The sequence below is a fragment of the Styela clava genome, chromosome 14 (assembly GCF_964204865.1).
Source record: "Styela clava chromosome 14, kaStyClav1.hap1.2, whole genome shotgun sequence".
Lineage (NCBI taxonomy): Eukaryota > Metazoa > Chordata > Ascidiacea > Stolidobranchia > Styelidae > Styela > Styela clava.
Genome location: NC_135263.1, coordinates 4878630 through 4892477, shown reverse-complemented (window position 1 = coordinate 4892477; position 13848 = coordinate 4878630). Strand labels below are relative to the sequence as shown.

General features: G+C 33.9%; 1 protein-coding gene across 1 annotated transcript in view; it reads left to right on the top strand.

Annotated features, from left to right (window-relative positions):
* The window catches only part of LOC120341499 (phosphatidylinositol 5-phosphate 4-kinase type-2 alpha-like), a 36827-nt gene extending 24468 nt beyond the window's left edge, over window positions 1–12359 (top strand). Inside the window, exons 7-10 of the mRNA XM_039410022.2 lie at window positions 753–912; window positions 4538–4636; window positions 5150–5253; window positions 7552–12359. Of these exons, the coding sequence (XP_039265956.1) occupies window positions 753–912; window positions 4538–4636; window positions 5150–5253; window positions 7552–7689 (501 nt within the window). The 3' untranslated portion in view covers window positions 7690–12359. The remainder of the gene's footprint in view (window positions 1–752; window positions 913–4537; window positions 4637–5149; window positions 5254–7551) is intronic.
* Window positions 12360–13848: the final 1489 nt, after the last annotated feature.

Here is a 13848-nt window from a genome sequence, read left to right as displayed (position 1 = left end):
AACCGGTCTGCGATTAAATATCTTGATTGGCAGACCCTAAGACCCAAATATAAAGTTACACAAATCATGCTTGAGAAGACTCATGCGAATAAAAACAGACCACATAGAACTACATACTTTCTCAATTAGACGCCTCCCTAGAAAAGCGACTTATTGGCGGGAAATACAGTAATTGTCAATTTTTCGACGTAATGGAAATGAATTTGTAAATTAAAAGCCTCGTAAACGAATGTCGGCAATGTCCACCCACGCAAACGTGCAAATGTGTCGCAACACTATGCGACGTACGGTCGCACAGAATATAAACAATCAAAGTGCCGATCGTCATTACAATACGTGAGACAGCGTAAAACGTCGTTTGAAGATTCCCATAAAACGAAACACCACGATTACGGCGAAAAGTGGCTACTATTCGGAATTATTCGAAAAACAGCCGAAATGGTATTCGAATACTTTGATATTCGAATACATTCGAATATTCGATTCGTTTTGGACAAATCTGGTACCAGGTTAGGGTTAGGCCATAATTTGATTCCGATTTTCCTTATTTTTGTTCTATCACGAGTTCGGGGACTGTTTGTGTTAGCCAAGTGAATATACCCCCTGCCAACCCTTTACACAACTCGATGTAAAATATGCGAACAAAATTAGTTACTATCCATATTAGTACACACATGACTGGAGCGCCGTTAATTCAAATTCATTTTTCACACACCATGTATAGTAGTATATCCATATTTTTTGCTTTGCAGTTTCTGGCATCCCTGAAGTTGATGGACTATAGTTTACTGGTTGGCATTCATGATAGAGACCGAGAAGACAGATACAACGATAGAATTGAAGTTCCGGAAGATGCAGACACTTATAATAACGGACAAGATCCAGATTATAGTCCTGGAGAAGATGAAAATGGTTGGTGAATTATTTGTTGCAATAGCATAGATCAGTGTTTCTCAACCTATTGGTTACAGCCCAAAACTGGGTCGCCTGAAAATCTTGTTTTTTTAGTAAAAATCTGAAAGTTACTGATTTTATTTGTAGTAAATTTTATTGTTCATTTTATTTTTGGTATTGAAGTGTTCCTCGTTAGTAATTGTATACGGGTGAAATATCACAGCACAAGGACAGGATAGCATATATTTTGCTTAAAACTACGCAATGGTTTCAATAATCTTGGAGCAAGTTTAAAAGTCCTGTTAAAATAAATCTTATGTAAAAATGATTGTTTTGTATTAGTAATTTATTTTTGGGGCAATAAACGCACTATATGCAATTCGGTACTGTGTGAGCCTATCGTTCGGTCGCGAGATTTTACGAAATTTTTTCAAACTATTTGGGTCATTTAAAAAAAAGGGTTGGAAACCACTGATATAGATTATGATAATATATATACATATATATAACGGTTTTTGAAGTCGCATTCAATTGGTATGATGCTTGAAACAGTTTGAAGTTGTCATGCTGATTGCTGGATTAATGTAGCTCAGCTCACTGGTAGTGATTTCTTATTAGTAGAAGTTGGCAAAAAATTTTGTTAGAAAGAGAAGATTTGTTGGAAATGGATAAATAGACTTTTCATCTAATTTGGACATGGGGACTGAAGACTTCAGGGGGTTGAAGTTCAAATGAACATGGTTACATGGATCTAACATATGTTCAACAAGTCCAGAGAACCCATATTAGTTCCTGTAATTTCCTATATCTATTGTATAGTTCTAATCATCTTTTAAATCTGGAAATAATAGCAGCAATTATTTCTTTGTATAATGTAATTCAAAAAAATTACTAAGATTATGATGCAAAAATGAACAATTACCATCAAATGGGTCAAATTTTTTCTTTATGAATAATAGCACAGAATCAAGTCCAAAGTTAATATATTTTTGATGCAGTTGGGGTAGTTCAATTCTGAACTCCAAAAGCATGTATAAAGTGATTTTGGACATAAAAAAATCAGCAACAAAATTTTCATCAGCAAAAAATGCTGCATATATAATTAGGAAAAACAACTAATTTATGGGCATGGATAATTCTGACATCTGTATCAGTTCACATAAAAAAGCCCTGTCCTTCCCAACCTTATAGATTAAATCAATATCTGAGACTGTTCATTCAGAAAAAAATATCGCAAACCTCATAAAAAAACACAATAAACTCGTGATACTGATCTGTCATGATAAAATTCGAAACTGCTAAATTGATTGATGTTATCTGTACTCAGTCCAGACAAGATAGTAATCCGATATTTTCGCTTTGACTTTCCAAGTATCGTTGTTTACAAACGGAATTGCTTTTTTAAATATTTTGTATGATTCAAATATGAATCCCAATTATGTTTGTCTCTAAATTTCTAACATTTCTAATATTTTTATCTGTCAGGAGACTAAAAAATGATAAATTTTGAAATCTTTGGTATTTTTTATAATGATCTTTGCTTTGAACAAGGCTGTCTCGGCAAGAAGCACAGGCATTCATACACGGGGAGCTATATTTCTGAATGTCGTGGCTCAACTAATTAATCAACCTTTTAGTGCAGTGGACAGCAGTACTCAAACCGTTTCATTTATTTCATTATTTACGTTCCATCCACATATTTTCAATGTGTAAACAAAACAGGTTACGTCTCACTATCTGTTATTTTTAGCTTATTGTTATCTAGGTATTTTTAAGGTGGCGTGTGAAACTGGACAAATTCTAAAAAGTGGCACGGCCTAAAAAGTTTGGAGAACCACTGCTTTAGTGATGTACATGGTGCTTGAAATTAAAGATGTTCATTTAATGATAACAATTTAGTCAAAGCTTAACATGCTGACCCAAAGGTTTCCCAAACTTTTCAAACTTCTGGAACATTAACTTTCAGTAGTATACATCATGACACACACCATAAAATATTTGTCCTAATTAATGACATTTGATTACAACAAGAATAGGATTTTGAAAATATGCACATGATAGCATTGCGTAGGCTTGTCATTGTGAATTGAATCAATAGCACGAATTTTTTTTTTTTTAAATAAAAACATGTTATTTATAAGTAAAATTTCTGGGGAAACCGGGTATGATATAAAAATGTGCTAACCTATTGCACTTTGTATTAATCTCACTGCTAAAATTCGTCACAGTTTTCATACATAAAAACTCAAAGTTTACGCAAATTTTAATATCTGATCAGGACTGGAGATCTTCAACAATATTCTAATGCAAATGTCAACTTTTAGTTAAGATTATTAACAGCCCATTTTTAATATGCTATTAAATTCTGTTGCTAAAATTTTTCTATGGCCCATGTATAATACACAACATGCATATCTAACCTGAAAAGGTCATTGCAAAGTGAGAAATTTCGGCCAGGTAAAGATATGACAGATGATAATGTCTCTGTTGGTTTGCCAATATTGAACTGATTGTAAGGTCATATTTGCAGATCACAAAGGTCAGTTTTTTGCAGCAATACTGATTAGAAATAGAATAGGCTGTGCTATTCTGGTTGCTGTAATGCATCAGACCTGGCTGTAAGAAATGGGTTATAACTTGAATTGTTTAAATTTCTGAATTGATTTTGCAAGTTCATTTTTACACATAATTGGATAGTTATCTTGAATATTTCACAGCTCCGGAATAAAGTTTTTAAAATTCAAGAAAACAAGTTTTATGCTAGCTCTTGTATTAATCCCCATTATCTGAAGCTGTATGTTTCTAGATTTCAATCTTTGAATTAAATTTGCAATTTCATTGAATTTGCGATTTACCATGCATATAGCTATTCAGAATATGGACCGAATTGATTGCTCTGAATTTCTGAGAAAAAATTTTTGTGCAGTCTTCAATTTAAATTGCAATTTTTTAATAATATATTTTAAGTTGAATTTTTTTACTTTTGCGTTGTTAGCTTATTAATACCTACCGGTACTCAAATTCTAAATTCTGCAGGATTATTATCGCACATTATCCATCAGTACCTCATTATTTCCTCCTTTTTTGGGGCATCGAGAGGTGGCATATTTGAAAAAATACATATTCTAGGAGCCTGCCTTGAAGTCATCTGAATGAACTAAATGGATCTTGAAAAATCATGTGCTAGATTTTACTTTGATAAGTTTGGCACTAAATAAATCATTATTCTAATGAAAGATTTTACATGAAATTAACTTTCGTAACATTCTTAGTGACGATTAAACTTCCCTGCGGGACATTGTGGAAAGGATATTTGAAAAAAATAGAATAAAGTTTACTAAAGCTATTAAGAATCAATATTTTTCTCTCTATCTATTCGGTATATTTTTGCAACATTTACTACTAACTTCAGTAATTCAAAAGTCAAACATTGTAGCTTTAACGTTACAGAAATATAATTGTGTTAGTGTGCAGCAATCACTCTTGAATCACTTGGGATAGTTATCTTTACTCTTACTACGACATCCTTGCATTATATTCATACGGATCCACCGGCACAAAAGCATAGAATACGGATAAGTAGTTAATCCAGCAGAAATCAAATCATTTACAACTAATCTGTTTAAACACTTAATTTTTGCAGGGTTACTTGCGACACCACCAGATTCCCCGGGAGCTCCTTTACGTCAAGATTCACAGGAGGATGATGTCGGTGATGTCTATAGATTCAACAGTGCAGAAAGTAAGTAGAGAAGATTGACATGTTCTTTATTCTTGTGGGGGAGGAAAGATGATGAGGCTGCTTATTTATATATTGAAATCATAGATAATGTTTGATTACAAGTTTCTGTTGAATTCACAATTATCGACTTTTAAAATTTGCATTTCATGTTTATTTTGAGTGGTGTCGAAGTTAATAAACCTTATTTTATAAAATTTGAGTTCAAACCAATCACATGGACATGATTACAGAAAATCTGAAAACATGCGCTTAAATGAATATTTTATAGAAACAATTTTAAAGTTTTTCCAGAATGTCATACTTTGTAACAAATTCTGAGTTAAGTGGTATTCGATTAAGGCTAGATTTTTGTCGTTTTCCAGTATTTTTCTTAATTTATATCCAATAAAAAATGGTTTTAAAATTTCAACAGTAATGAAAATTCCATTAGGGGTGTCAAAACTTTTTTTCTAGCCTTATATATACCACCAGACTACAAAAATGCGTATTTTAAATTATTCAATTGTTGTTCAGATTCTCCCAAAAGCGTTATATATTTCATGGGATTGATTGATATTTTAACACATTATGATGCAAAGAAAAAAGCTGCTCACGCTGTCAAGACTGCTAAACATGGGGTAAGACCAAATAGATTGATATTAGACACGAGACTGCTAGGATTTCTATACAGGGAGTCCTCGACTTACGACGTCGTTCGGTTCTTGAGTCGCGGTGTAACCCGAATTTCAAGTGTAAGACGAAACATTATACATAAATTACTCTATACATATCGTACGGTCAAACAAGTTACGAAAAAAACAGCTTAAACAACCAAAATGGCTTATCACTGAAACTGTGTACCATGTGACTGAAGCTTAGTGATTATTCGTTCATAATTGTAATAGTTTGCAATTGTCTACGTCATTTACATCCAATGAGCCCAAAGCACTGATTTTCTTGATCACAATGATCGAGTTTAAGGGCTTCGATATTACAGTATTATCTTTTGTATTTTCATGGAATGTGTTCGTAACCTCGAAACAGCATAAGTCGGTACCGTCGTAACCTGAGGACTTACTGTAGTTAGTAAATTCACAGCTGGTAAAAATCAGAGCGACATATGTTATGCCAACATTTTGAATCAATGGGAATTTTATATACAGCGGTATCCATAAAGTCCTTTAACAATTTCAATTTTGCTATGAAGTCAGTTCTCAATATATCCTAACCATTTTTTTTTTTAATGAGTAACTTTTATTTTATTTAATACATCTGTGAGGGCCAAAACAATACATATGTTATCGATAAATTGCCTTTGCTATTGGCAATTTTTTTAAGACTTATGGACACCGTATATATACTACAGAGCAGATACAGTTTATTTTCACTTAGCTACCAACTTGAAAGCATTGAGTTAGTTGTGTTCCAAATGTAGTTGTCGCAAATATCTGATGTTTTTCATGTTTCACCACTCAAAAAAAAAATTGTGATATTTAGTTTTCTATTTACAGTTTGGAGCAGATTTTTCAGTGAAAAGTCCACGAGTTTATGCACACAGACTATTACAGTTCTTAGAAAACCACACGTTAATTGTAAAAGCCCCATCTTTGTATGACCTAACCCCCGTAAATCCAGACCCAACGACCTCAACCAAACCTTATGTAAAACAAGTGGTAATATACTCTAACCCTGAAAATGAGAATGGGACCCCAGTTGATGTTCTTAACCCCTCTGCACGCTTATCGCGAGCTTCTGTAGTCGAGACGACGTCGTCAGCAACATTAACAAGGTTTTGCTATAGCAATGAGGAACTTAGGCTCCATAGTGATGTGTCTGGAAATAGCTCAAGTGCAAGAGAGTTAGACAGAATTTCTCTCAATTTTACCTTGTGAGGGGTCGAAGGTCAGGTGAAGGAAGAAGGAAATGTAAGTCTGAGTAGGTAGTTTATTGTTTGAGTGTGAGGTTTCTTTTTATCATTGGAAAGCGTGAGTGGTTGTGACAAGACAATCTAACTGTATGAAAACTCCGAAGCTTTCCCTCTTAGATTGTAGGTGTTGGTCATTGTATTATGCGCAAAGAATGAATTATTTTTAGATTTTGAGTTGGTCCAAGACTAAAATGACAGTAGATGAGACGTGAATGATTCATAAATAAAATTAATCATTGTGAGTTGTGACAATAACTCCAGTTGGTATGAGTTGACACAAGGCTACAAGAAACAGTTATGTGAAAGAAAATTTCTCATTATTTTATGCAGTTTGTATATCGAGCCACCCTAGACTAGGGGTTCTTACACTTTTAGTGTTATGGAGCCCACGAAGAAAGAGGTCATTATGAAAAAAATTTATAAAAATTATCTATTGGAACTTACCGATAATGTCATATTTGAATTACAGCCTTGACATATCCCGACGCTATCTTGTCAAATTTTATTAATGCTGTTATTGCTTCTTTTTTAGTTACACACTTAGCCAAGGCAGTTCTTTAATAAGTAAACAAATATCTAGCGGAGCCCTTAGGTTTTTCTCATGGAGCTAGACTATTACTATGACAACAGACGACCGCCGGTATGTAGGTATCTGCTAGTTTTGGAAGGACTGGAAATTTTTCTAGTTCAGCACCCATATCATTGCATTACTTGAAAGATGTTAGGCGTGTTGTTTCATCCTGAGATTTATAACCTGTGACACGAATGACCTACGACCTACATCACTACCCACAAATTGCAAAAGTATATTCCAAAGGCTTTTCAAAAGATCACTCCAAAAAACCCATAACAATGATTACTTTGCTCTGACAAAATCAAACGCAGTACTAACAAAACATCACAAGTCATTGCATTTCTCCGAGAAAACAGTATTCCGAACCTAATGGGCTTATTCCATTATACAATTACAATTTGTAATAATATTCATCAAATTCTTTTTTTTTTACAGTCTGGAGCAGAAATCTCTACTGTGAAGCCATTTCAATATTCAAAAAGATTTTTAGAATTTATTAACGAACATATGATTACGCCTGATTCCCAGTCCAACGCTAACGCTGCTCAAGCCGCCGGGGAATCAAGCTCGTGAAAATTATATCCAATCATATCCAGTAACATTACTTTCGTTCGAGAATTGAGTTACTGTTTCATACATGCTTACTATTTACTCAGCTAAGAAATTACTGTTATAGAAATCAGGGACGCCCAAAATATTCAAATCAATTTGGGATTCTCAGTTTTGATACGGTAAATTCTAGACCAGTGGTTCTAAAAACTTTTTAAGCCGCTTTTTTATAATTTTTCATGTCTCGTGAAAACATAACTAGCTAACAATAAGCTACGAATAACTCTCTACTAAAGATACAAGCACAACAGCTCTCTGCGATCTCAAACAATAAAGAAGTGTAAATATCTAAAATAAGGCATTTTCACCCCCACTCAAAATATTGTCTACGCCCCGCCCCTCCCCCCCCCCCCCAATAGTGGGCCTTGCGTTTGAAAACCACTGTTCTAGACTTTAGGAATATTTAAAAACGTTCCATGTGTAGCATTGTCCTGTCCTGCAATTAATATATTTGAATTGATTATGAATTACTTATTACCGAAATTGTTAATCCTCGATTTTCAAAATAATTTTAAACGTGTCGTAAGAAAAATTGTCATTCTGAGCAATTGAATAATCGTAGTGAGGCCAAAAAAGCTTTCTTGTACTTTCTGAAAAATTAAGAAATATGGATTCGATTGAATAATTGTTTTAACACTATTTCCCAATTCAAACTCATTGAATGTAATTGACTTTCACATGTTTTTTGTTAAATATGCCCAATTCAAATGTACTGATTTTTAATATTTAAAAATGTATCTGGAAAGTAAATTATACTATTTTTGCCATCGCCAATTTGAAACTAGATCAAGGATCAATTGTCTGAGTTTTTAATCAGGATTTATTTCGCCAATTTTGCTTGACTGTCTATTTCAATTTTACCTGTGTTGATTTTCAGTATCAAAATAGCCATTGAGTTAGATTGTCACAAATATGCACTGATCATGATAACCAGAATCGTTTTATCACGAAGTTGATGGGACAAATTCCGCTACGCTAATTTTCTGTAGAAATGACAAAAAAGTTCAATATTTGGGCAACAGTATTTAGAATGTATAGATCCGAAATTCTTATATACAAAGTCATGAAGTTGAATGTGTTAGAGATATTGAATGTACTTCTTCATCATTTCTCTGTGGTGTCCGAATTGAAATTGGCTTCAGTATTTGAAATGTAGATTGAAATTTTATTATGAAACTTGTATCTTCGCAACAAAATCATGCTTCATTCAGACTGTGCTAAAGACACTGATAAATTGTTTCGATGATGAGATGGGAATTCTGTAAATGCTTTGCTTGGTGGTTGCAACCTTTTTGATATAGGCTACCAGTACTCCACTTTTGGATCTCTTTTTCAAACATTCAAACTCAATTTTCTGTTATTTGTTCAAGCCAATGGATAATTAGCTAGTGTTACACGCAACTTGGACATAAATGTGTATTGCAATAACTAAACAATACTAGTGGAAGGACTGCATTTTCTTCCTTGGGAGGAATTTCTTACTGGTTGGGAATCGCTGACTTGGCTGATTTCAACTCTTGACTGTAATATACAAATTCATTATCACTTTTAAAACCTTATTATTAGTCATAATTCCTTTTATTTTCACATTCATAACATCCCAATGAAAATAGTCACGAAAATCAGACTACCGCTGTTATTATTGAAGGAGTGACAATGGTTTCTTTATGATGATATCATGTTGCTGTTATAATGTACTGTTGACTGTCAATTCATATTGCTTGATTGTGTATCCTCCATAATGAATACTTTCTTCTTATCAAAACCATGTTAGTACTATGAGAAGAAACCATCAAGCTAGTAAAATTAGTGAAAAGTAGGCATTGAAGTGTGATTGGTCAGAATAATTTTATTCATCTGGCATTGAAGCGTAACTATTCAGAATACTTTTTCGTTGGCCATTAAAGTGTGACTGGTCAGAATAATTTTGTTCCTCTGGCATTGAAGCGTAACTAGTCAGAATACTTTTATTGGTTGGCCATTAAAGTGTGACTGGTCAGGATAACTTTATTCTTCAGGCACTGTTTTGTTCTTCAGAATAATTTTATTCCTCTGGTATTGAAGCGTGACTAGTCAGAATACTTTTATTCCTCACCAAGAGCGTGACTAGTCAGAATACTTTTATTCCTCACCAAGAGAGCTAATAACGCTTCACCAATTCCATATCTTAAATCTTGTAAACTATCCTATATATACAGTCAGGCATGGCATATAAAGGTTTAAGCTTTCAAAGCACGATATATTTGGTGATTTATTTTTTCTTGCCTGGCATGTTCATGGTTTCAGAGTTAACTCGTTTTGACTTTTTTGCTCTGTTTTATTATCTGGAAAGTCATTATATTATTCCATGCTTTCTCACCTACTCAGTTCAAAATGTAGTTTTATGCAGTCGAAAATTGGTTTCGTGGAATTCGTTGTCGATATTATGCAGGGTTGTTGAATATTTTGCATGTTTGATAATATATAAAAATACTTTTTTCAATGCAAAACTGTTTTGAATAAGTGAGCTTGCATTACTATGACTGCCCTACTCCAGGCTATTTGAAATGAAAAGTCGGGAAAGAATAGAAATATTACAAAGATCCAACAAAATAGTGTTATGGTGTCTAATAGTTGCTTATTTCTTACTTTTACTGTTCCCTAATAACGTTTTTCTTGTGGTCAAATTCAAAAGATTGTCTTAAACTCTGTACCCGACGCCTGCACACTCAACAACAGTTTAACAAATTCAATTTTCGGCTGAATTTTGTTGATCTTTGTATTATGATTGTATTTTTCCTACATTGTACTTTAATCGCGATTTATTTTCACTTTATTTTCCTTAATTTGAAAAATTACTCGTTAATGTGAATTTACATCCTGTAATGTAGGTTGACTACCCTGAATAATTTAAAATTAATTATATAAGAATGTATTTAAAAGAAATATCTAAAGCGTTTCAAAATAATATGTTCATACTCACTTTGAAACAGGATCTAGATCAGTGGTTTCCGAACTGAGGGCCGCGGGTCCACGTAACGATTTAATATGGCCCGACGAACTTAGTGAAATATTTTTTCATTTTACGTTTTAGATACCACAAATTGATAAGTCATTATCCTAGTTTAAGTGTATATTCGTAACAATTCAATTATACTACCGGTATCGTCTGCTTGCAGGCGCTCTCTTCTGGCCCGCCAATATCCTTCCACTTCTAATTATGGCCCCTGTCAATTAACTTTAGGAACCACTGCTCTAGATAAATTGAGGATTGAAATGATTTAATCTTTGGCATAGAATTATATAATCAATTTTCGAATTTTTGATGAAGTTCAATGAATCAGTAGATAACTGGAGAAATCGAGCATCAAAATTGAAGAACACTAGTTTAAAAAAAAACATTGCATTACGATATACAGGGTGTTCCAAATTAAATAAAACCCATTGATTTGATTACCAATTTTGTGCGTTTTATTTATTTTGGAACATGAGGACTTTAGGGCTTTATTAACGGAGCTTTTCCAGTAGGCCCCAAATAATCTACTATCGACTGGTAAAAACATTATTATCATTACTCATTTTAAATCACTCTGAAGGATCTTTGGGGTTTTCTGTCTCACAATAGTCAACGAGAGTCTGATTTTTTCAATTTAAAATTATGTGTAGGCTTTGTAAGGTGGCTTTATACTTTGCTTATACTGAAAGTTATCAATGCTGCTTATAGACAGGTTATGTAGACTGCATTCAATGAGTTACAAAATTTGATTTGAAGCTTCAGAAATAGGTTCGCATGCTTACTCTGTGTGCACAATAGCAATTTTGAACACTAAAAGGTTGAGAAATTAGTTAAATTTACTATATAAAATAAGTGAAAACATCCTTTTTTTCTTGCATTACTGGCATGATATATTTCATTCGCATCTCCGACACTACAGATTCAATATTGTCGTACTTATGCTTGCATTGCCTATCTGTTCTAACTTTTTAAATCGTACTAATCGTATTCTTGAAATGATTAAGCTTGTTATGTGTACTGTCATCCGATGTCAATACCTGCAGATTTTGTAATGAATTTTACATGAAGAAATTTTTTTCATAAATATATATGAGTAACCATGCTTTGTGCTTGTCCTAAAGCTTTTCAATTTTGCTTTGCTTATTTTTTTATTTTTTGCATTCATAGATCAAGAGACTGAGAAATTTTGTTAGTTTGTCATAAATTTACCCACATCATTCAAGGAATCCTTTACTTGTTGGCTTCCTCTGTCATTTGATTGAAAATCAAATTCTCTATTTCTATTTCAACAATCCAGTCTGCACCTAAAAATGTATAGCCATTCAATGCAAAAGAAATATTTTGTCAATTTTTAAGTTATTTCGACACACCAATTAGAGTCAATCTACTGTATGATAAAGTTGATCTTCTCTATCTGGATATATTAAAAATATTTTTAAAAACCTGAAATTTTCTAACTCTAAAGTAATGTGTTGTTTATCATTGTTATTCTTGGCTTTATGTTGGTAAACTGGCCATTTAAATATCTATGACATATCCAAGGCCGATTATAACTGCTTGATTAAAATATTTTATGATTATAAATGCTGCCTGTGTTCCTATAACGGTTGTAATAAATCTTATTTCATCCTATGAAAAACTGGGATTTCTTTGATTGTGTGGACCTTGTGAATACAAAGAACCGATGTAGTAGTTCAGTTTAGGGTCGATATATTAGTATTAGTTTAAGATGTATACCACTAAAACAGACATGGTCAAATCACGGCCCGCGGACTAAATCCGGCCCGTTGGGTAATTCAATCTGGCCCGCCTGATGCTGCCACCACCAAACTGAAATCAAATGTTGATGTTTCAGCTGTTTCTAGCTCAAGCAATTTGTTGAGATTGCGGTTGAATTTAGTTTGGGCACGAGGCTTATGGTTTTCCACTTTTGCTTTGCAACACTGAAAATATTTTCATAAAATGTAACTTTTTACGTCACACTTACATGGCCCGTCATTCTAAGTGGGTGAAATTTTCGGCCCCTGGTTCAAAACCCTCGCCCACCCCTGCACTTACATGTACGGCTTCTCGTATCATGGGAGGTACGGTAATGTATATACAACGATACATTGAACTGGTCAAATGTTTATAAACCCTTTGGAACTGGTAACCGGACGGAAGACTTTGATTTGTTACATATGGGAGACGGGGATTTCTTTGATTGCGTGGACCTCGGTAATGCGAAGTACCAATACGGGCTCGACATCAGCTCAATCGCAAGAATACTTGCGGGTCCTGCTATACCACACACATGGTGCGATGAACCGCTCATATATGAACACCCGCGTCGAACTGTTAAGCATGCGAGAGACTTTGGTTTTTCGCTACATAGCGTTACGTGGAGTTCGGAGAAGAGCGCTCGAGTGGTGTGGTAGTACTCGGATGTTTTTATCGAAGCGTTGGTCGTAATTTCAAACGCGAAGCAAAAGCGGGAGTGGCACTAAAGTCGAATTTGACATTCGCAAGCAGGTTTCGGTTTGAACATTTTCATAGCCTAGAATCCCTAGATCAGTGTTTCCCAGCCTTTTATTCAATATATTATTCGCTTTAACTAATTTCAATCTCTTTATTCCTCCCTCGCTATGTCAAAAACTCTGTTTTCGTTATTTGTTTAATTGTTATTAAAGACCAGCTAGCAGGTGTTACGCACAACTGGCACTTTGGCTTTTACACAGTTTGAATTATGTTTGTAATAATATATATAAAAATAACTACAAAACGTAAAAAAACTACACGCAAATACAAGGTAGTATTTCTATATCTCCTCCCTGAAAACAACGTTGGTCTCTAGACCTGACATGGGCAAACTACGTCCCGCGGGTCAAATCCGGCCCATTGGGTGTTTCAATCTGGCCCGCCTGATGCTGCCATAAATTTATGTTTTAACCGCATTCTGCATTCACGTTATAGGGGTGAGTATTTTGCTTAGTTTCATGATTCAAATATTAATAATGTAAATATTTTACTCTTACTTGACCTCTGATATATTTATTCTCATGTATAACAGCATCTATAATTTGGTAATTCCCAAATTATTTTTGGAGTTGGATATCATTAACAGAAACTCGCGCCGGGCAGCCGAAAAG